Source organism: Vigna unguiculata, chromosome 8, assembly GCF_004118075.2.
Source record: "Vigna unguiculata cultivar IT97K-499-35 chromosome 8, ASM411807v1, whole genome shotgun sequence".
In the NCBI taxonomy this organism is placed as follows: Eukaryota; Viridiplantae; Streptophyta; class Magnoliopsida; order Fabales; family Fabaceae; genus Vigna; species Vigna unguiculata.
The window spans coordinates 2,210,559-2,231,271 of NC_040286.1; the positions used below are offsets into that span (position 1 = coordinate 2,210,559).

At 31.8% G+C, this 20,713-nt stretch overlaps 3 protein-coding genes across 4 annotated transcripts; all 3 read right to left on the reverse strand.

The window, feature by feature from the left end:
• Positions 1 to 342: 342 nt before the first annotated feature.
• On the reverse strand, positions 343 to 6,154 carry LOC114194505. The gene is made up of 6 exons (XM_028084772.1): positions 5,924 to 6,154; positions 4,145 to 5,353; positions 2,158 to 2,377; positions 1,419 to 2,078; positions 756 to 1,331; positions 343 to 660 (listed from the first exon to the last, which is right to left on the reverse strand). Exons 2-6 carry the CDS (start codon positions 5,350 to 5,352, stop codon positions 472 to 474), a joined length of 2,853 nt encoding a protein of 950 aa, XP_027940573.1. The 5' UTR covers position 5,353; positions 5,924 to 6,154; the 3' UTR covers positions 343 to 471.
• A 939-nt stretch (positions 6,155 to 7,093) lies between these two features.
• LOC114195403 (probable BOI-related E3 ubiquitin-protein ligase 3) lies at positions 7,094 to 9,922 on the reverse strand. The gene is made up of 4 exons (XM_028085861.1): positions 9,773 to 9,922; positions 9,516 to 9,616; positions 8,854 to 9,176; positions 7,094 to 7,869 (listed from the first exon to the last, which is right to left on the reverse strand). Exons 1-4 carry the CDS (start codon positions 9,844 to 9,846, stop codon positions 7,342 to 7,344), a joined length of 1,026 nt encoding a protein of 341 aa, XP_027941662.1. The 5' UTR covers positions 9,847 to 9,922; the 3' UTR covers positions 7,094 to 7,341.
• A 1,247-nt stretch (positions 9,923 to 11,169) lies between these two features.
• Positions 11,170 to 14,987, reverse strand: LOC114193965 (transcription factor ALC-like). 2 transcript variants are annotated; one of them, XM_028083977.1, is made up of 6 exons: positions 14,580 to 14,987; positions 14,057 to 14,143; positions 13,917 to 13,982; positions 13,712 to 13,777; positions 12,174 to 12,452; positions 11,170 to 11,948 (listed from the first exon to the last, which is right to left on the reverse strand). In XM_028083977.1, the coding sequence occupies exons 1-6, from the start codon at positions 14,883 to 14,885 to the stop codon at positions 11,865 to 11,867; spliced, it is 888 nt and encodes a 295-aa protein (XP_027939778.1). In that variant the 5' UTR covers positions 14,886 to 14,987; the 3' UTR covers positions 11,170 to 11,864. The 2 variants fall into 2 exon arrangements, with proteins under 2 accessions (XP_027939778.1, XP_027939777.1); XM_028083976.1 differs by having other exon boundaries at positions 11,171 to 11,948; positions 14,057 to 14,146.
• Positions 14,988 to 20,713: the final 5,726 nt, after the last annotated feature.

Here is a 20,713-nt window from a genome sequence, read left to right on the forward strand (position 1 = left end):
GACATGTCTAAAGTTCACATTTTGTTCAAGTAGTTTTAATGAGTTATTTTTTAAAAGTTTTTACATAAAATAAATATTAATTACATGTCTCAATTTACGTAGATGAAATTGCGAGACAATTATCCCATAGTAACTGTGAATATGTTATGATTCACATATTAATACCATGAAGCTAAGTTGTTGTCATCCATTTATTTTAGTAGGATACAAACAGTAGTACAATTATTACAGGTTAAAACTAATATGTTAATCTTGCAAAGAATTGATTAAATAATTGTATTGTCAAACATGACGTGACTTATAATATATTTCACTCATTATCATATATACTTAAGCCACTTTAATAAAATAACAACTTCTATATCATCACAATGATTCCATACTACAAGTTCCTCAAAATATAAATAAAATGAAAACAACATCCAGAAATGATATCTTATACAACACTTAAAGGTACAAAACAAGTCAAATTTAGCTACTATGTTCAATGTGTCTCCCACATCCATTACAACAACATCTAATACAAATCATTCCCCCATCGATGACACCACGGGCTAACTGTAGTATTGTCTGGGTCCCTTCCCATGCTGGAGTGCCTTCAGTCACATCACCACAATCAATCATCTTTTGTAACACATTCACGATGCGATTGAATACGTCCTGCATTTATCAAAAACCAAACCAATCGATCATACAATCACATTAAAAACATCATGGTAAATAAACAATGGATATATATGAACTAAATGACTTACCGAACAAGCGTGCTCTTGTTGTGATGGTGTGGGTCTACCTCCCTCATCTAAGTTATGACAATGTTGGTGAGGTAAGACACTAGGTCGACCTTCCTCTCCACTCGGAAGTATGTAGGGGTGTGACACACTCCTATACCAAACCATGTAATCGCCAACACAAGCAGACGCTGAGGTAGCTGCTACCATCCCTGTCACTAGGTGCTCTGCGAAGTGTAACCATCGCTCATCAATGACACTCATGTCAGCACTATCAATAGTCGTGGGGGATCTCGGAACAGTCTGCTCGTACCCATATTGTCGCAACACTCGCTCCGGCATATGACGATGCATAGACGCACCCAAGCGAATGAAGCCAGAAAAGAGAGTAATTGACTCAAAGGGACGAGTGATACGATGAGCTTCATAAGGGTTCCAAATGACCCCGGCATGGGTAAGATTATCTAGCTGCAACCTAACCGCTTTAACAGTAGAGTTATGTCGTCCAGTGACATATCGTGCAGCTCGCGGCTGAACTTCTTGATAGGTTGGGACGATGTCTCTGTTTCCCATCCCAAGAAAGTGTTCATATATCCAAGCCTGTAAAATTTTAAAGAAAACATTCTAACCTCATGTGTTTAGATAACCAAAAATGTTAAATTTATATTCAAATTGTATATCATTTACCTGGACAAGTGTGGCATAACCACCCAATTGTTTTGTCTGTGCAAAGCATGCATCCCCTAGCTGCTCGTACATATGTGTCAACGCGGCGGCTCCCCATGAATATTCGCCACACATCCCCATATCCCTAAATAGTGGTAGGTATGACACGCTAATGGAAGTTGCACTCTTATCAACAAATATAGTGCATCCCACAAGATGTAACAAGTATGCTCGTGCAGCACACTCCCAACGTTGCTGGACACACGACTCCTCGTAAACCTCTCTTAGCCAACTAAGTCTCACGTGTGTCCCACGACAATGCCTCATTTCTGAGGTTGCATCTGCCTGCTCAACCCCTAGCAAGTCCACCAAAACTATTGCGGCAGCGGCAAATTCCAACGGCACGTATGTGCAAAATTGCCCCACAATAGAGATATGAAGCAGTGTTGACACATCATCTAGTGTTATGGTCATCTCACCAACAGGGAGATGGAAGCTGTTTGTGTCTCGATGCCACCTCTCCACAAATGCTGATATCAATCCCTTATCGGCCGTCTCATAACTTATGTTGGACAAAGGCAACAAACCAGAATTGAGTACATACGTCTCAATATGAGGATGATAAATCCCGAATTTACTCAATTTACGACCATGAGAGACTAATTTCAATTCTCCTCGATCCTAATAGATACATATGTGTTATACTATTTAAAATACAAATCATCATCAAAATAACATCAAAGTCAAATTTTATACTAACCTCGCCGTTCCATAATTTATACGCCACGTGATCTACATAACTAACTAGTAAAGAAGGGTCTGATGGTCCTCCAAGAAATTCTTCCTTCTGCTCATTTCCCCCTGTAACAAAAGCCACGGGATTTGCATTAATCTCTTCGACAACTTCTGCATAGTTTCTTCTACAGGGCAAAGACGTAGACCTCTGCTTCCCTTCACCTTGGTTTGCACCACTTCTCGTGCTATATAGTATAATTTTCATATCAACAATATTAACATTTTATTAATCAAATTATTGATACATAACATACATTTGGAATGTGTATTTTGGAGCATATTTTTTTTATTTGAAAATACATTTCAGAATGCACAATCCCGAATGCATCTCACAGAAAAAATGCATTTCAAAAATACGCATAATTAAATTTCAAACCACCAATGCCATAACCAACGTCCGCACCCCCCAAATTGGATAAGGAAATGCAAGAATTACTTCTTCAACCGATCACCAGATGCAAGAAAACGTTCACAATTCCTGCTCTAAAAGCTTCTCACCGATGAAAACGAAGGGGTGAACATGGTGAGGAGTATGGACGTTCAATGAGAAGAGAATAAGGAAGTGGGAAGGGTGAATGAGGTTGCATGTTTTTATTAAATTTTTAAAAGGGTAAAATCAGATTTGAGTTTTATGGAGGTGTAAAGAAGTGTAGGAAGAAAGAGTCTCATTGTCAATTGGCCTCCAATAAGTGGGCTTGGACCTCTTTCATTTTCATAGTTTTTCCTTCATGCACCGCCACAATTTATAGCAACACCTCTACAATTGTTAAAATGATATTTTGCCTTTCGTAATAATGAATTCCAAATTATCTGTTCTAGAACAAGCTCCAGAATCTTTAGAACATGATTTCTAGAACAAAACTTTTGGAATAAGATTTTCATAACGGAATTTTTAAAACAAGTTTTTTAGAATAGAATTAACAAGCTTTCTAGAACATATGTGATACCTTTTAGAAAAGTTATCTAGAAAGAGTTTTTTTGAAATACATGAAATGCATTCTAGAATGAAGTTTCCAAAACAAACTTTTTTCGCAGCACATTCTCTCTCTCTCTCTTCTTCTTCCTATGTAAGAGGGATGGTACAACAACGATGATAATGACAATATGTGGCGACAACAACAATGCAAAGGTAGTGTGATACACTGAGAAAAAGTATTTTATAATTTTTTTTCTGTTAGTATGTGGGTACAATTATTAATAATAAAAAAAAAAACTTATTTTCATTTTAAAACCCATTAGTCAGGTCTATTAGATCGGTTTTATTAAATTTAATTCAATTAATAAAATAAATTCAATCTAGATTTAATCAATTAAATTGGATTGAAAAAATTTAAATCTAGTTGATCCTATTAAAATGGATCTAGATTATATGTCCAATATATGTTATTGGATCTAGATTTTAAAAAATCCAATCCATGACAACTCTGGATTATTTTTCATCTTAAGTATGTTAAGAACAAAAATAAACTGGTCTGATAATTTCTACAACATGCAAGCAAATTATGTATTCGGTAAAACTAAGCAAATTTAACAACAGAAGTCTGAATAGTGGCACTCACAGAAAAGAATCAATAAAGGGACATGTGACTCACAAGGATATATGCTGATGCATTCAATTGAATTTTTCCAAATTATCATGTCACGCTCTTTAGTTGCACATAGCTCAAGCTAAGCATCAAGGCTATAGAAATCCAACAGAACACACAACACAACAAGAGCACAAATCAGACACTCATATCAACAACTCTCATTTCAAGAGAAACAAATGGGAGCAATGCAAAACAAAGTTTGTAGAGAGTGAAAACTCCATTGAAGAAAGCAACGCAAAATCACTAACACATCAGTGAAACAGCATGTAACAGTTTAACAGCTAGAGTAAAGGTCAGAATAAAAATAAACAGAGCACAAATTGATATAAAAGTGAAAGAAAACAGGATCAAGCATTCAATCACCTATTTTCCAAGCTGCTCATCTTCTTCTTCCTTAGCATCAACAGCATCTTCACCCCATCCTCCTCAGCAGGCTCATCCACCTCCTTCTCAACCGCATGCTCATCCGTTTCCTCAATATAATCCTTTTTCTCAGGATGTTTTGGCCATGCGACATCGGAATCAAACTCCTCTGCAGATGGAACATGAAATGAGTCCTGAGAAATGCCAGGTATGAGGCTCCGTATGCTGCTCATCATCAAAACCTGGGAACGGTACAAGGCATCCAACTTCTGGTGAATCAATTGCTGATTAGTCTCTAATAGCCCAAGTCGATGAGGGACGCTACCGGGTACTGCCGGAGGCGTAACTCTCACTACGGGAGCACGAGTTTCACTTCCCATACAGTTTTTCAAAATGAACTGAGCATTAATAGGCTGCCGAGGTTTTTGGAAAGGTGGCTCTGAGACATCAACTCCTGCTCTGCGACAAAGCTCGGTGATAAGAGACGGGAAACTCAGCTGTCCACTACTGCCTGAGTTTGCTGTCAAATGAATCTCCTGAGCAATGATGGCTCCAACATCCATGGATAATCCAGCCATAATAGCATATACCATTTGGGATCTCCTCTCAGTGATATCTGAGGTGTGAGAACAAGGAGAAATGTTGGAATGCAGAAAAGACGTCCATATCTGCGCTAAGGGAACCAAATCGCCTCTCAAAATTCTCCGTTTGTGGCCCGCTGCACTTGTTACATAGTCTGCCCCTCGCTTGCACAGTTTTTCAGCCACCTTCAAGTAGTCTTTTTTCTTATTGCACCATTCAACATATTGACAACCTGATGGACCCAAATTTAGTTCGGTACCCAGGAAACGGTTAATGACTCGGCCACTATAGGATATCTCTTTGCCTCTGACAAAGCTTTTGAAGGTTGGTTCTCCTGCTTTGACCAACATTGCATTGGCATAGAATTCTTTTACAACGGCTACGTTTGCATGAGCCGCGTATTTCGTCAATTTGCTCCATTTTCGCCTCTGGAGCTCTTCTTGAAACTCTTCGTGTTCACCTGTTTGTAAAACAACCTTTCGTTCCGGTAATAAGTTCCGGTTCTCGACTACTGCATACCATTGTTGGTGATCTTCTGTAAGGAACCGGCGGGAATCAAAAGATGGAGTGCCTTGGGATTTTGAGATCTTCCTTTTTTTCCCAGGTGGCCCGGTTGGAGGATCCATACTGACAAAGAAAAAAACATAACAAGAAAACCAATTCTGATCACTAAAACAAAAGAAAAAAGGGAAAAAAAAAATGGGAATTCACATTGCCAAGAGATCAAGAATTGAACCACGAACATGCATGAGCGAAAAAAGAAATTGGTTGCAAAAGTACACACACAGTTTAACCTCTCCGCTTATGGAATATGCATCACATATAAAAACAGGTGGTTTATAAAAAGGTAGAAACTTCGCAAGAAAAATGCTCACGATAAGGCATTTTATCGAACCCCTTGTGAGGAGGAACCAAGAAACTACCGATAATCAAACAATCACAAGCGCAACAGCAGTCACTCTCTACATCCTCCAATGTCATCATCTTAATGCATGATGCAATAGAAAATAAAAAAGGAGCAAACCCTAATCCCCATTATTCTCCGGAAAAGAAAAAAACATAAAAACCCCGACTTTAAAACGCAATCCATGACTCCCAATATTTCCAACGTTGAAATCAACATACATCCCAACCAGAAATGGAGAAAACCATAGCCAAACAGAAAAACGAGGAAAGAAAAATAAAAATGTTGCTTACTTGAAACGAGTGAGTGGTAAGAGAGAGGAAAGGAAATAGCTTCAAGGGAAATGAAGCGCCCAAAGGGAGAGAAGAAAGAGATTTGAAGCACTGAGAAATGGGAAGCTCGCAGATTTATGAAAGTCACTTGGTGCAAGTGATTTGAAATATCGCTGAGCGAAAACGTTTTAGCTAGAGTGAACGGAAATTTCAAAACGTAGACCTCAGTGAAGAAGGACCGAAAGGGCCATGTTATGTTACAACACACTTATTTTATTATTTTAAGTTTTGCATTATAGCTGTTTTACAAATTAAAAACAATATTGATCATGTTTTTCAAGTTCTATTTTTATTTACATTTGGTAAAATATTAAGAGGGTTTAGTGATTAATGGTGATAAAAAAAGATATTTTAGGTATAATTGTCAAAGGAAATAGTGTATAAGAACGAGCTGAATTTACATTTTGTTTTGGAAAAGGATTAATTTATGAAAGCTTACATTCACTAAAAATAACATTTTGAAAAAGATTAGAATATTCAAGTTTAAATTGATTGAAAATAACATTTTGGAGATGAAATTTTTTTCATTAAAGAAAAACGTGAATAGCCTTTTGTCTAAGAAAAAGAAAATGTGTACAATCAAAAGTTTTCAAAAAATTATAATTGGCTTTTGTTCAGAAAGAAAGGTATAAATAACAGAAAATTTTAAGGTGGTTATATATAGCCTATTTATCAAACCAAGTTATTATACACAGTTTGAGATAGAGAGGAACATTTTATCATGTATTTATAATGTTATCCATACAAAATGAACATTTTATCTTCAAAATAGATTATACAAAACCAAAATGCATGTTTCTGTTTTGTAGTTTTTAGGAATCAAACCTCAATTCAAACCAGAAACATGTTTCCATTCAGTATCGATATCGTGATCTTCAAAAACATTTAAACATGTTTTCTTGTGGACTCTTTTGTAAAAGAGAGAAAAACTAAAACATAAGATATATTTAAGAAAAATTGTATGTTTAACAGTTCCCAGCATATAAGTAGAACCTGCTAACATTCTCACGAAGGTAGCATTTAAAATCAGTAACTACACATATTCACAAAATAAACAACTGTAAGGAATGACATTAAGAAGAAAAAATTGTTTCCGAAAAAATTTATGTGGAGAAACATTTATAGCAATAGTAAGATTAACTCTTCTAACAATTTTCTTTTGGAAAACAAAGTAGTGATACACAGTACAAATGTCACCTGCATCGGTGCATGATGCTTTCAATAACCATTGTTCTGAAACATGTGGAACACATCATGGTCAAATGCATCTTAGAAACTAGTTACAACATGTCATGGTCCTCAGAGACAAGCTACAGGAACAGACCCACATAATAATGACATGAAATTAGAGATTTCACGTGTAGGAGTATAGTTTGCAGTTACATGTAGACCTCCATGCTTATAAATTTGGAGGATTGACATAGAGGACAGAAACTAAGCTTACTTTCACAATCTTTACAGAGGCAAAGATGCTTACAAGGTAACAAAACCATGGTCACTTCGTTCACTCTGCAAGCTTTGCATGTCATCATCTCTTTCATATCAGTGTTCTCCTTAGAAAGCAGATGAAAATCAAGGGTACGGCCATTGCAGCAAGAAGCTGTGTCATCAACCTCACTGTCACCACATCCTTCTTTACTATCTCTACTCTGGACATATGCTTGCTGAAGGTTGAACTTGAGAGCTGCAATCATGTTTTCGTTGTATCTTGCTCGCTGCTGCCAAGAACCAGCTTCCACCGTCAACTGCTCCATTCGGTCCTCGAGTTCCATGTTCCTCTTGTTGATGCTTTCAACCTCAGCTTCTTTCTCGCGAAGTTTCTGAAGTACTTTGTCCTCGATGAGTGAGACACTCTGAAGCTGTGTTGCTTGAACCTTTTCTAAGATTGATTGACGCAGTCTTTCACCCTATATTAGAAATGAGAAGATTCATCATGTTGCATGGCATATTCACATCAGAGAGTTTTTTGCCTTCATTTCTACAGATGTCAAAATAGGATAAAAACACAAGTTGTAATGTAGTACATAAGTATTTGAACTTGGAAGCAATGATTTAAAAGAAAAGCAGTTTTGTTGATACTGTCATAATAACAGAATGAAGCAATGACAAAGCTTGATAGGATTTATATTTTTCTTGCATTTGACAAACCTTCTAAAGAAACTAAACTGATCCAGTTATTCCATAACAGCAAGAGGCAGCAAAAAGGTTGATTACCCTCCTGAACAAGTAAAAAATTGAGCACCTTATATGCATACTACATCCTTCTACCTTACTAGTCATATATATTTTTATAAAATTTCATCATTGGATTTTGAACACTCGCTATTTTTTTAAACTAAAAGTTTTGAAGATATATGAAAGTGAATGTGCACTTGAGCGTCACCTTTTTCCTTCAAGTGTTGACATATGAAAACTTTAACAAGTCCTTAACATGAAAAGCATTACATGGAACAGATAACAGATCATTAATCATTGGCATTGCTTGCCTTAATAAGTTCAGACGAGAATTTGGGGGGAGGTCATAGATTATACTTAAGCTATATAGATGCCTAGAACGGATTCAGGTAGATTCTTCATTTTATCATGGTAATTCAGCACTGTCAAATGAGAATTCTCTAAGCTTCCATTTCCATAACTTATAACCCACTTCTAATAGGTATTTCCTTTAATCATGAAACTCGAGAGCACGTTTCATACAAATCACAATATCATTTAGAGAAGAAATACTAACGCAAGCCTAGTTCAAGCAAAAACTTAGCAGATCCTATTATCAACAGCAGAAGATACAAAAAGTTTACATCAAATGAGGCCAAAGGGGTTTAACATTAAATAGTTTACCTTGAACATGTAACCAATAAAATGGTAAACTAGGCATCAAAACCTGAGCATACCTGCACTTTGAGAAATCTATCTATCTCTACATCCTGCTGCTGCAACTCACGCTCAATGTCATCACCAATGAGCGACAACAAAGCTGAGTCTCCGGTGGATGTCAGGCGAGTATTGTCCAGTGACAAGCCTAACCCAGTTGAAACTGATCGTGGTTGGAGAAAATCAACAGAAGATATCTGAGAATTGTTCTCCAAAAAGTCCTGTTCTTTAAGTCTCTTCCTCTCTGGCTCCAAACCATAATTCCATTGCAATTGCAAATCAACTCCACCATCACTGCCATCAGCAGGAGGAACAGGACCCGGAGCAAACCCAACAACATGAACTAGATAACAACATAAGAAAAAAAAAGTCATGACACATGAAACCTACTACTTAACTTGCTATGTCAACCCCACAACTACACCATGAGAAATGTTTAGGAAAAACACACAAAAAAGACTTTAAAAAAATCTAAACTTTTCCAGCGGTTGAATCACCCCACAATACAAAAGAAACAACTTTGACTAAAAATGAACAAAAGAGGTGCCCCCAACAAGTCTAGCTAGGGTAATTTCCTAAAGGGTTAATATTTTTCAGAGCATTAAACATATGCAACTAAAAATACAAAGAAAAGAAAACTGAACAGAAAGAAAGGTAAAGGTAAAGATGAAGAATTTCATACAGGGAGGTATGTAGGGTGGATGCTGGGACTGATCTTGCAAATCAGTAGGGTTGTAAAACGCCACCTGCTGTGGCATCTGAGCATCGATTGCTTGCAGATTTCTGAAAGCAAAAGAAAACAATAAAGGGGAGAAATATAAAGAGGAAAAGCAGGTGAAATTGTAAATAGAAATTAAGAAAAAAGAAATGAAAAGGGTTGAAATGAAGGGAAATGGTTTCGATTTCATTAAAAATTGAGAGGAAATTTATAGTAAATACCTGAAGGGTTTGGTCTGTGGCTGTTGTTGCTGGGTTTGGTAGTGTCGTTGGAAGTGGTGCTGAGGGAAAGCCATGGGTGGGAATTGAAGAACACCACCGAGAAATGGAGATGGAAATGACGAGGTGGTCGATGCAGAAGTTTCTTTTAATTTCCACACTTGCCCCTGATCTTTTTTTTTTATTCATTCATCTCATAAAATAAAATGTTTGGACTAACCCAAATGTGAGAATATGGCCCAAAAGTACAACTAGGAATTTCTTGTTCCACCTCAAATTTTCAACCTACACTTTCATAAATTTTAAAATTATAAATTTATATTTTGAACCATATTATTCAAAAGTATTCTGACCGTACAATATAAAACATTGAATATCAATATTTTTATATTTTATAACGTACAATATAAAATATAAATTTATGTTAGATATTAAAATTCATAATATAAATTTGTATTTTAAATTATAAATACCAGAATACAAAATAAAAAATTGATTTTAAATTATATAACTTAAAATGTATTTGTCAATGAGTAAAAATCTAAAGGAGATAATATTTGATTAGTGGAGCAGTGATTAAAAGAAGAGTTTGTTGACTATAGCGAATGAAGTATAGAAAATGAGGATAAATTAGTCATTTCATCACCTCTGGGGTGCATATTGAAGTCATGGGGGTACATGAAGAAATTCCCATACAACTAACATAATGGGTGACTTGTTCTTTTAGATCAAAATCTGGTGGCTGCTTGGACACATTTTGTTAAATAATTTAATTATATGTTCATTTAATAATTTTTAATAATAAGAGTTTAGTCATAAGTTAAAAATAATTTTCTATGATAAACTTTTTCTTAAAGCTTAGAGAACCTCTAAAGGTAAGGGGATAGTAGGGTTGCTTAACTTTTTTATTTATAATTTTATATCATTCTTAGTATAACACATTAATTGTTATACGGAACCTAAAAATAAAATAAATTAAGTATATAAGTAGGTACAAACTTAATTTTATAAACCAATTTTATTGTATCGAATTAACCTACAAATCCACTTTAAGAAAAGCGTAAAGAGTTGCATCGAGTATTGTTAATTATAGAAAAAGAAGAATGTATAGTCAACATGTTTAAGGAAAGCTCAAATTTCCAAACATCTTAGAGACCACGTCTGAAGTTAGAGGTAGAAATGATGGAACATGATTAGTGATCATTCGTAGGTAGAAGGAATTTTGATGAACATGCATGTCTTAATCTTCATCTCATGCTCCAAGTCCTTTTCATTTTCGACACTCCACAAACTCCTTCTTAGCTAGGTAGACGGTTGGCTACTCATTGCATGTTTTTCTTCCATAACTATGCACTGCTAACGGTTCATGCTTTCCCCGTAAGTGCACATGCTTCTTCTCTTTCTCTTAATATTCTGTCTCTATTCCTTTAAGACAACTTTTTCCAATTTTGCAATCATTATCCACACTCTTCTAGACAATAGATTCCAACAAGCCCACCAACTTTAAGGACAAAACAAAATCATGTGTAGCTTGTTTGCTTCTGCATACACAATTCACGTTCCTAAGAGATTCACATCAAAAATAACGCAAAAAACAACTATATAGTGCTAAGGTGACGCATGTCCAAAGTACACATGGCAAATCCAAACATGCATTTGTGTTCTAATTTGATTAATGAAGCTTTGTGCAGTTGTTTCCACTTTAAATAGAACATTAACTGATATTACAAGGCATAGATTTAATAATGTTTTCTCTGCTCTAGCATATTGTAGATCGATATGTAGCCTATAGCATATATCCAATAATCCAAGAATGTAACAGATCCAAAAACATCACAAGTTGCAATGTTGCATAATGTTCATTTGCTTCATTTTGCAATTGATGAAGTTATAATATACTTGTTCATCTTTATGGTAGAGTCGATGAGGGCACAAAGATTCTGTCAAATGGTTACCAACAGCACCAAGATCAATCAACCCAATGGAGTGTTTGCAGTCAGAAGATTTAAATGTAGATTATAATTCCTGAACAAAGCTACCCTTTTACAAGGTGACTTGCCATCTCTAAAATAAATCCATTTATCCCTCGAACTGATCAAGACAAGTCTGAAGAAGGGTCCTTTCCGATCTTTGGTGCATCCATAAAGAGTTGGGGCATGTTGTCGTAGAGTGTTGTATCCTTCACATTGCACCAAGAGTTGTTAAGCTCAACATATATCAAAACAATAAAGTACTGAGCATGACGAGAAATTATTATATGATTCTGAATCATGACACGTCTATGATTCTTTCTGATTAATCTCCACATATATAACATATAGATAGAGTTTTGGAATTTGTACTATGAGCACATGATGATCTCAGAACACAATGATATCGAGGAGTTGAGGTATTAAGCATGAACCTTAATAGGAGGCTGAAAAGTGGATGGTGCATTCGAGGTGGCTAATCTTGTCACTGAGGGTACAACAAGGGACTGATCTGAGATGCTGCATTGCTTTGGGAAACTAAAAGCATGCCGAACCAAGCTTTCTTCATTTGAAGATGATGCAATTGCACTAGTAGAATTCTGAAGTCCATCATTCTCATCAAGGTTCAACCCAGTCTGAGGCATCATCACAGGTCTTAGTTCTCCTGGCAAAGACATTGGATGCAAGCTCAAACCATTTCTCATCATTAACATCTGCAGAATCAATCACAGGCACTAAAGTAACCATTAGTCAATGAATGAGTAATAGACTCAAATAACCTAAATCTGGCAACACCAACTTCCAAGCCTTCTCTTTTCTTTTTTCCCCCATCAATTAACTAAAGTGAGTCAATTAGTATTCAGCCACTTGGCCATTTTACATGTTCAAGATGTTGTACCTACTCTAAAACGTGTTAGAGGTGTGATATAAAAACAGGTATGTGTCTTAGCCTAAAAGTTTAAACTTTTTAGGATAGATGGTTTATAAACCAAAGCCTCTGGGGCCTAGTGGTCTAGAGTGTGATCATTGTTGTTCTTTTCTTATAATAGAAAGTTAAATTTCAGAAGGAGGTGGTAAACCTATGCATTGTTCGTGCTTCAATTGCAAGGGCTCTTGAGAAGGAAGTAATATAAAAACCATGTGTGTCTTCACCTAACCACCTAGGCTATGTCTGAATTGAAGTTAAGAAAATATTTTTATGAATTGTAATATATAGTAACAAATTCTAATGTACCATATGAAGAAGGACAAAGTAATTGCTTTGAAAGTAACAGTGCTTTTGGTTTTTCCAACTTTAATCAAAACAAACACTCTCAAGTTTTTTGAAAAAATTCAGTTTGTGAACAAAGGTACCTAAAAGAGTTGAAACAACTTTAAGAGGACATTTAGTCCTTTGTTCATCGACGGCACATGCTGTGGTTAAGGTCAATGTGTACAACAAGAATATTCAGGAGTTCACCGACCCTCTCAACTCTCAAGTTAGTACTGATGTAAAGTTTATCTTTTGGTGACTAACAAAAGAAACTCTCTATGTCAAATCATGCTTGAGCATGCGAACAAACAGTTATAATATCTGCTGGTTATTGATTCTGTGATTCAACTTAGCAGAATGATTGATTACACTGCCCAAAACAGGTTATGAAGTTCTCACTGTTCATCTCAAGTGAAAATGTAAAAGGAAAATTTGTCCTTTCATTGATCACAAAAATACAAGAAAAGAGTACTTGTAAGCAACACAATCTTAATAAGTTACTGTATGGTTCAGGACCACTATGTGTAAATGGTCCCATCCCAGCCAATCTCTGTGTGACTTAACCGGGGATCATACAATAACTTTTACTCCCTAACATACTCTTTAATTATTGGTGAAAATTCCATAGAAACTAGAAAATTATGAGTGAGCTAAGTAACAAAAGAATTTCACAAGAAGTATTCATGAAAAATATCATAAGCCCAGTGAAGGAAAACTCACTTGCACTTGAAGTTGAAGCTGCTTTAAATATTCTATGGCCTCATCTAGCATTGAAGCTTTGTCTGTCTGTTGACAACAAACACCAAGGACTCATCCAGAAGAAAATAATCCGTAAAAGCGGAGAGAAAAACCTTTGTAATATAAATTAGCTTAAAGAAAAGGAAAAGGATTAGATGAATATATGTAGAGATTAGAGAGACAGTACCTTGTTAGAATTTGGAATTAAATTCTGCAAGGCTTTCATTTTCTCGTTAATCCTACTCCTTCTTCTCTGCACACATCAAAATCATCAATAAAAACAAAGAAAATAGAAAAGTTTCTCATAAAGTTGAAGAATAAAAGAACCTTTTCAGACAAATTATGGAACTCTGCAGCTCTACTCCTCTTTGACGAAGAACGTGGTGGTGGGACAGGTTTCCTTGCCTCCACACTCTTCTATCAAAAACAAAAAGAAAGTTCCACTCAATAACAGAAAAAGACATCAAAAATGCAATTTTTAATTTTCGAAAGATCTACCCAACTGTGTTCCAAGTTTCTTCAAAGCTATGAGGGTAAAAAGGCATTAACTATCAGCAAAATTTTACAAAAACAAAAAACTTTGAAAGGCTTTTTTCTGTTTTCACAATCACAATTATGACCACATCAGTCATATTCATGTAAAATTTTTCATGATACCAATCATCCCACTGAAAACGCAACTGGGGGTGATCAGAATATAAAACCTCGACCAATATAGCATTAGAGAATTCAGATGTTGAGCAAGTTTGAATTTTGATATTTAAATTGAAGAGTTGGGTCCAAAGGGTGTGCGCAACGGATGACAGTTTTTTGTGGGGGGAGCCAAAAATAAACATTGGAGGGGAGGTACCTCAGCAGAAGTGAAATCAGGGTTGTGATTATGGTTGTGTTGTTTGAAGGTGTTGGCATCAGTTGCAGGGATGTAGTGATGGGGGTGAGAGAAATGAAAAGTTGAGGGAGGGGAAGGAACATGGATGTTGTTGTTGTTGTTGTTGAGGTTGTTTGGGGTGAAATCAGAAGCAGAATGATTAGGGTCCATTCCTAGTGTGGGAGGGTTGTGGAGGAGTTGGTTGAAGAAGGTTGAGAAATCTTCTGAATTAGGAGGGAAGGTTCTGCCATGAGAGGGTTGTGGTTGGTGCATGTCACCACCAGCCATTGAACTTGAAAGTTGAGAGATCAAAGAAATGAAAGAGGAGAGAGAAGGGAGAGAGAGAGAGAATGAGAATGTTGATGATGTTGTGTTCTGTTATGCCATGTTATGCTCTGCCCAGCAGGTTGGAAATAGTAGCAGATAGGACAAGAGGATTTGTTTAAGCGGGATTAACGTTTTAAACTGGTTTTATTAATACTGTTTGTTTGTACGAGGTCATTTATTAATAACTTTCCCTATTCAGTTATCACGACAAAAATATAAACAATTAAACTAATCAAGAAATCACTTGAGAAAAGATAGATAAATAGATTAAGTAATTAGTTATTTAATAGAGTGAGAATAAAAAAATGTAATTTAATTGATAAGAAAATAGATAAATAAATAAAATCATATGAAAAAAAAAACAATAACATCTATTTCTCTCAAAGTTTAATCATAATTTGTAATTAAGAGGGCTAAACATGTATGTAGTGTCTGATTAGTCAATCAAAAGGAATTTTAACTGAATTTTAAAATATTGAATGATTTTCGAAGCATAATAATTACTTATCTTTATTATTATTGTTTAGTATTTAATAATAGTTGATGTTAAAACAAGCTAAACGTATTCTCCTTTTTATCTTGTTTGGACATTAAAATTCTATATTATTCACTATTTTTTTTACTTTATCTTAATTTATACTGAATTCTTTACTATAACTACAAAATCACTGACTCTTATATAATTTTATTTTAATTCATTTATTAGTTGATAAATAAATATATTTACACTAATAATGTGTGAAAAGTAGAATTTGTTTCCTTTTGGTTTTAAAACTAAATAAAAACACGTATTTTGGTTGTGATTTCTAATAACAAAAAATGAGATATTTAAATTATTTTGAAAAAATAAATAATAAACACGTATAAATGATTGAGGACTAATTTATTTTGGTAGTCTGCTAAATATTTTTAACTAATTATTTATTGCAGTGTCTGAAAGAGTTTATTTTTTATTGTTATTTTATGTTTCCGTGTTGAATTTTATCAGCTGTTTAAATAGTTTGACCTGTGAGTTTTCAATCCTGGCCTTAACCTCTGAGACAGTTCAAAAATTGATGAGAATAAAGAAAGAGAATACAGTCATCATATCAAAAAATATTTAATGATTTTCGGAATGATTCATATTATAATTTTCCTTTGTAATAATTACACTGGTTATCTATACTTAAAAAACAACTACCACTCAATAATAATAATAATAATAATAATAATAATAATAATAATAATAATAATATTAGTAGTAGTAGTAGTAAAATATAACTGTCATGATTATGTAATTTTATAACTCTTTATTAATAAAGTTATATGTATTACTGTTTCTTATCTTTTGTAATTTTATTTATTATATACGCTATATTGAAGTTAAATTGTAATAAAACATTTGAATTGTATAGTAACTTTTTTTTGTTTACGAAGGATTTATTTCTAACAAATATGTTAGTGAGTTTCTTGTTTGTTTCATCTCTTTTCGCCTTATGTTTTTTAACTTTTCTCGTCTGTTTTCTGTTTTTTTAAATCGATATATTTATTGAAAATTTTGTGTTATTACTTAAAAATATTATTGAAAATAAAACTATCAGTATATATCAAATGGAAGTATTATTATTATTATATATTTTTTGTTATTATTATTATTATTAAAATTTATAATAATTGGTAGTAATTTATACAATAATTTTATTTTATTGCCTCTTATTACATATCAAAATAGTGAAGAAATAAAAACAGTGCCGTATAAATTACACTAGACATTTATCACATTTTATATCTTTTTATTTTTATCTAATCATTTTTAATCAATTTTAAAGAACAAAAAAATATATAATTTGAGCGTCTCTATTTTATTGAATTTGTAATCTTCATTTCCCATATATTTATCACATTTTTTTAGTTTTATTCATCTTTTGTCTATTATGCATAATTTTATTTATTTCTATATATCTACCATAAATTCGAATATGACTCAAATAAACATTTTTCTTAAATTTAAAACAAGTATAATTTAATCTCCCAAATTTACTCACTGTGTAAGTTTGACGGTTTATGTTTTACAATGTGTAATTTTTTATTCAAATGTTAATTTTATTTATATTTCAATCAATTGAAATTATGTTAATGGGTCTTAAATAAATACGTCATATTTACATTGAATTTAAAAAGTAAGAAATAAAATAAAAAAAATTATAATTTTAAAATTAAAAGAGGAAAATGAGGAATAGAGAGAAAAAAAAAAAAAAAAAAGTCAAAAGACGTCATAGTAATCTTCACCGCTTATCCAACCAATTAATTAGAGATAGAAAATGTGGAATTCCCGAGGCTACTTTTTTGGTAACGTCTTCTCTCAATTTTCCAAATTCAACAACTCTACAACTAGACCTCACAAAATGTGTTTGCTACCAAGGGCACAAAAAACTTGTACAAGGGTAAACATCAAATAAATTTAACTGCCTTACTTCTACTTTAATTCATTATTTAAATGACTTCTAATTGATTTTATAAAAAGATGTTATTATATATAATTATTTTTTAAATTTTTTTAAGTGGATCAAAATAATTTGTTAATATGGCATGAGATTTGAAAGAGTTTAAAAATTAAAAATTTTCTACAAATTGTAATAGGTGGTATAATAGGAGGGTATATCATAAAAGTTGTGGCGGATTGTCATTTGTTAAGGAATGTCATAAAATATAAAATTTGTGATAAATATTAAATAGATATTTAATATATATATATATATATGGTTAAAAATTTTATTTGAATTTAATTTTTATGTTAATTATTTAATTTGGTTTTTTTATTTTTTTATTTTTTAGTTAAATATGTTTAGTTTCTTAACTTTAAGTGAAAATTATAATTAGTCAATTTTAAAAACTTTAATCTAATATAGTTTTTCAACTCTTAAAATGTGTGAAATTATGTGAAAGTAGTTATTTCAACCAAAATCACAGTATTCTTCATTTTGCACAAATATAAACATCTTGAGTGTTGAGAGAAGCGGTTAAGAATGTTGAAAAACTTTTCTTCTTTTTTTTGTGTATAGGAGTTTCATCCTCATTTTCATACAAAAACTCAAAGGATATTAAATTTTTATCTCATGCTCGCTCTCACCGGGTAATGATATATACTCATACCCGTTTCTTACTATTTTAATATCAATTAATTACTTTTACAAAAAATATTATGACAAATGAAACATGATATTATCAAATATTCAATATCAAAAGGAGAATACTCTCATTTATTTACTATCAAATATTTAAAAATAAATGATAATTATATACATTTCAAATTAGAGTTTCAAATAATATTTTATGAGAATCAAAATATTTATTAAATTTGAAAACGTCAATGAAACCTAATTGATAAAATTTAAAAATATTTTTTTAAAAATATAAAAGAAAAACAAATAATCAAATTAAAAAAATATTTTAAATATCTCTTTTATTTCAAATTTTTAAACTAATGAAATCTCTTTTTTATACACTACTAAAAATTATAATACACCACTTAATCAAAATCACACAAAGAACAAAGATTAAATTAATAATAATTAAAATTTAATATAGATATTTCATCATTAAAATTTCAATATATGTTGGATAATGATAAAAAATATTCATGTCAATTACATTAAATTATTATATTGTAGTAACAAAAATTATTTATAAAATTATAATAATAAATGATATTGAGTTAGAAAATAAAATCAGTTATATAAATATATAAAAAAAGTATTATACATGATAAAAATAAATAACAACTAAAAATATTATCAACTCCGTCAAACCGTTAAAAGATAATGGAAATTATTTTAACAAAAAAAATATTCATGAAATAAAGATTAATAATAAGAGAATAAACAAGATAAGTTTTTATATTACTTGGTAAATGATAGATTTATGTTATTTAAAACTTAAAATGGGAGTTAAGCATTCTCGTGTGAAAATAAAAATACACAATAAATAAATTTTTTAGAAATTTTAGAAAAAGAGTAGAAATATTCAAGTGTGAGACATAACAAAACAAAAATGTAAATGAATATTTTTAACAAGACAAACAATTGAAGAAATAAAAATCCAAACTTGTAGTGTGTGTGTGTGTATATATATATATATATATATATATATATATATATATATATATATATATAAAATGTTACTTAACAAATTGTTAGCACTTTAATAATTTAAACGAAGATGAGAATGAGTACTCGATGAGTATTATGACGACTATGGAGACAAAATATTATGATTATGTACATACTCATTCACCTCTCCATACCCAATTAAAAATATTGGATATTATACTCAATTAATGTAAGAATCGTCTATCAAATTAGAAACCGATTCGAAAAATACCGAAAAGAATATATTTATTTGTCATACCTGAGTAAGCTCAAATATTTAAATAATTCAATATTAAAATTTAGAATTTTCAAGTGATTTAGAAAATGAGATGTGTGAAATTCTTCACACAAGAAACATGGAACATGAGATAAAATTCAGAAAGAATTACGTTAAACTTTGGAATATTCAAAATTAACTTAAATTTTACCATCAAAATGATTTTTATAAAAAGTTACTGAATTCTAATAGTGCCTGTACAATTCTTCTCACAAAATTGCTTGAATTGCTGTTTGTTTTTAATAATTATGAATGAAATTAAGAAAAAAGAAGGTTAAGTTATTGAAAAGGTCCTCTACTTTAATATTTGGTTCATCTGGTCGTTATATTTTACTTATATTTATAACTAATATTATAAACGTATTGTGATAATATATATTATCAATTTAATTAATTCAACAATATGTTTACGATATATCAAAATATTCCTTTGTTATAATTAATTTTAAATATGCATATATATATATATATATATATTCCTAACTTAATCTATTTTAATTTCTACTAAGTTAAACAAAAAATCAGGATGTATTAAAAGTCACATATAAAAACATTCAAGGAAATCGAAATTGCAATTTGATGAGAATTTTACCATAAAAATTATTTTTGATAAAAAATTCCTGATTTCAAATGGTGCGTGTACAATTCTTCTCACAAAATTGTTAAAAAAGTTATGGATCGAAGCTTGAACTGCTTTATTTTAAATAATTATGAATCAAAATTAGAAAAAAAAAAAGTCTACTTTAATGTTTCGTTCATCCTGGTTGTTATATTTTAAGAAGTTCAATTTAATTATAATCTCATCTATAAAATTCTCTAAATATAGTTCCGTTTTTTTTTAAGTTTATTTGAATTTAAAAAAAAATCACCTAAAAAATCTATTGTCCTTAAAATTTTAAAAATAATTTAAAAGTACCCTTCTATGAATTTAAAATCAACTCTGTTAATAATTTAAATACATCAACGATTTAGAAGTGTGAGTAGTAATTTGTAAACCTAAAAAACAACCTTCATATCTAAGTCCTTTTGTGAAGAACCAAGTTTCATGCTGTGATAGAAAATATAGTAAAATCTTGTATAGTTAAATCATTAAATTAAAATTATGCACTATGTGCATTTAGGTTTATATGTAAATAATATTTACTAGTACGAGAGATATTAAAAAAACGAATAATTGTATCATTGGTTGAGATTTCTCGCTAGTAAAATTATGATCAATAAATAAGTCTTCATAGGACTCTGATAAATCAATAAATATAATAAAAAATTTAAAGCATCATACTTCTCATTCTCACATAATCATGATAATGTAAATTTAAAATATATAATATATATAAAAATATAAATGTACGGTTTAATAATTATATTCACACATACTACTCAAA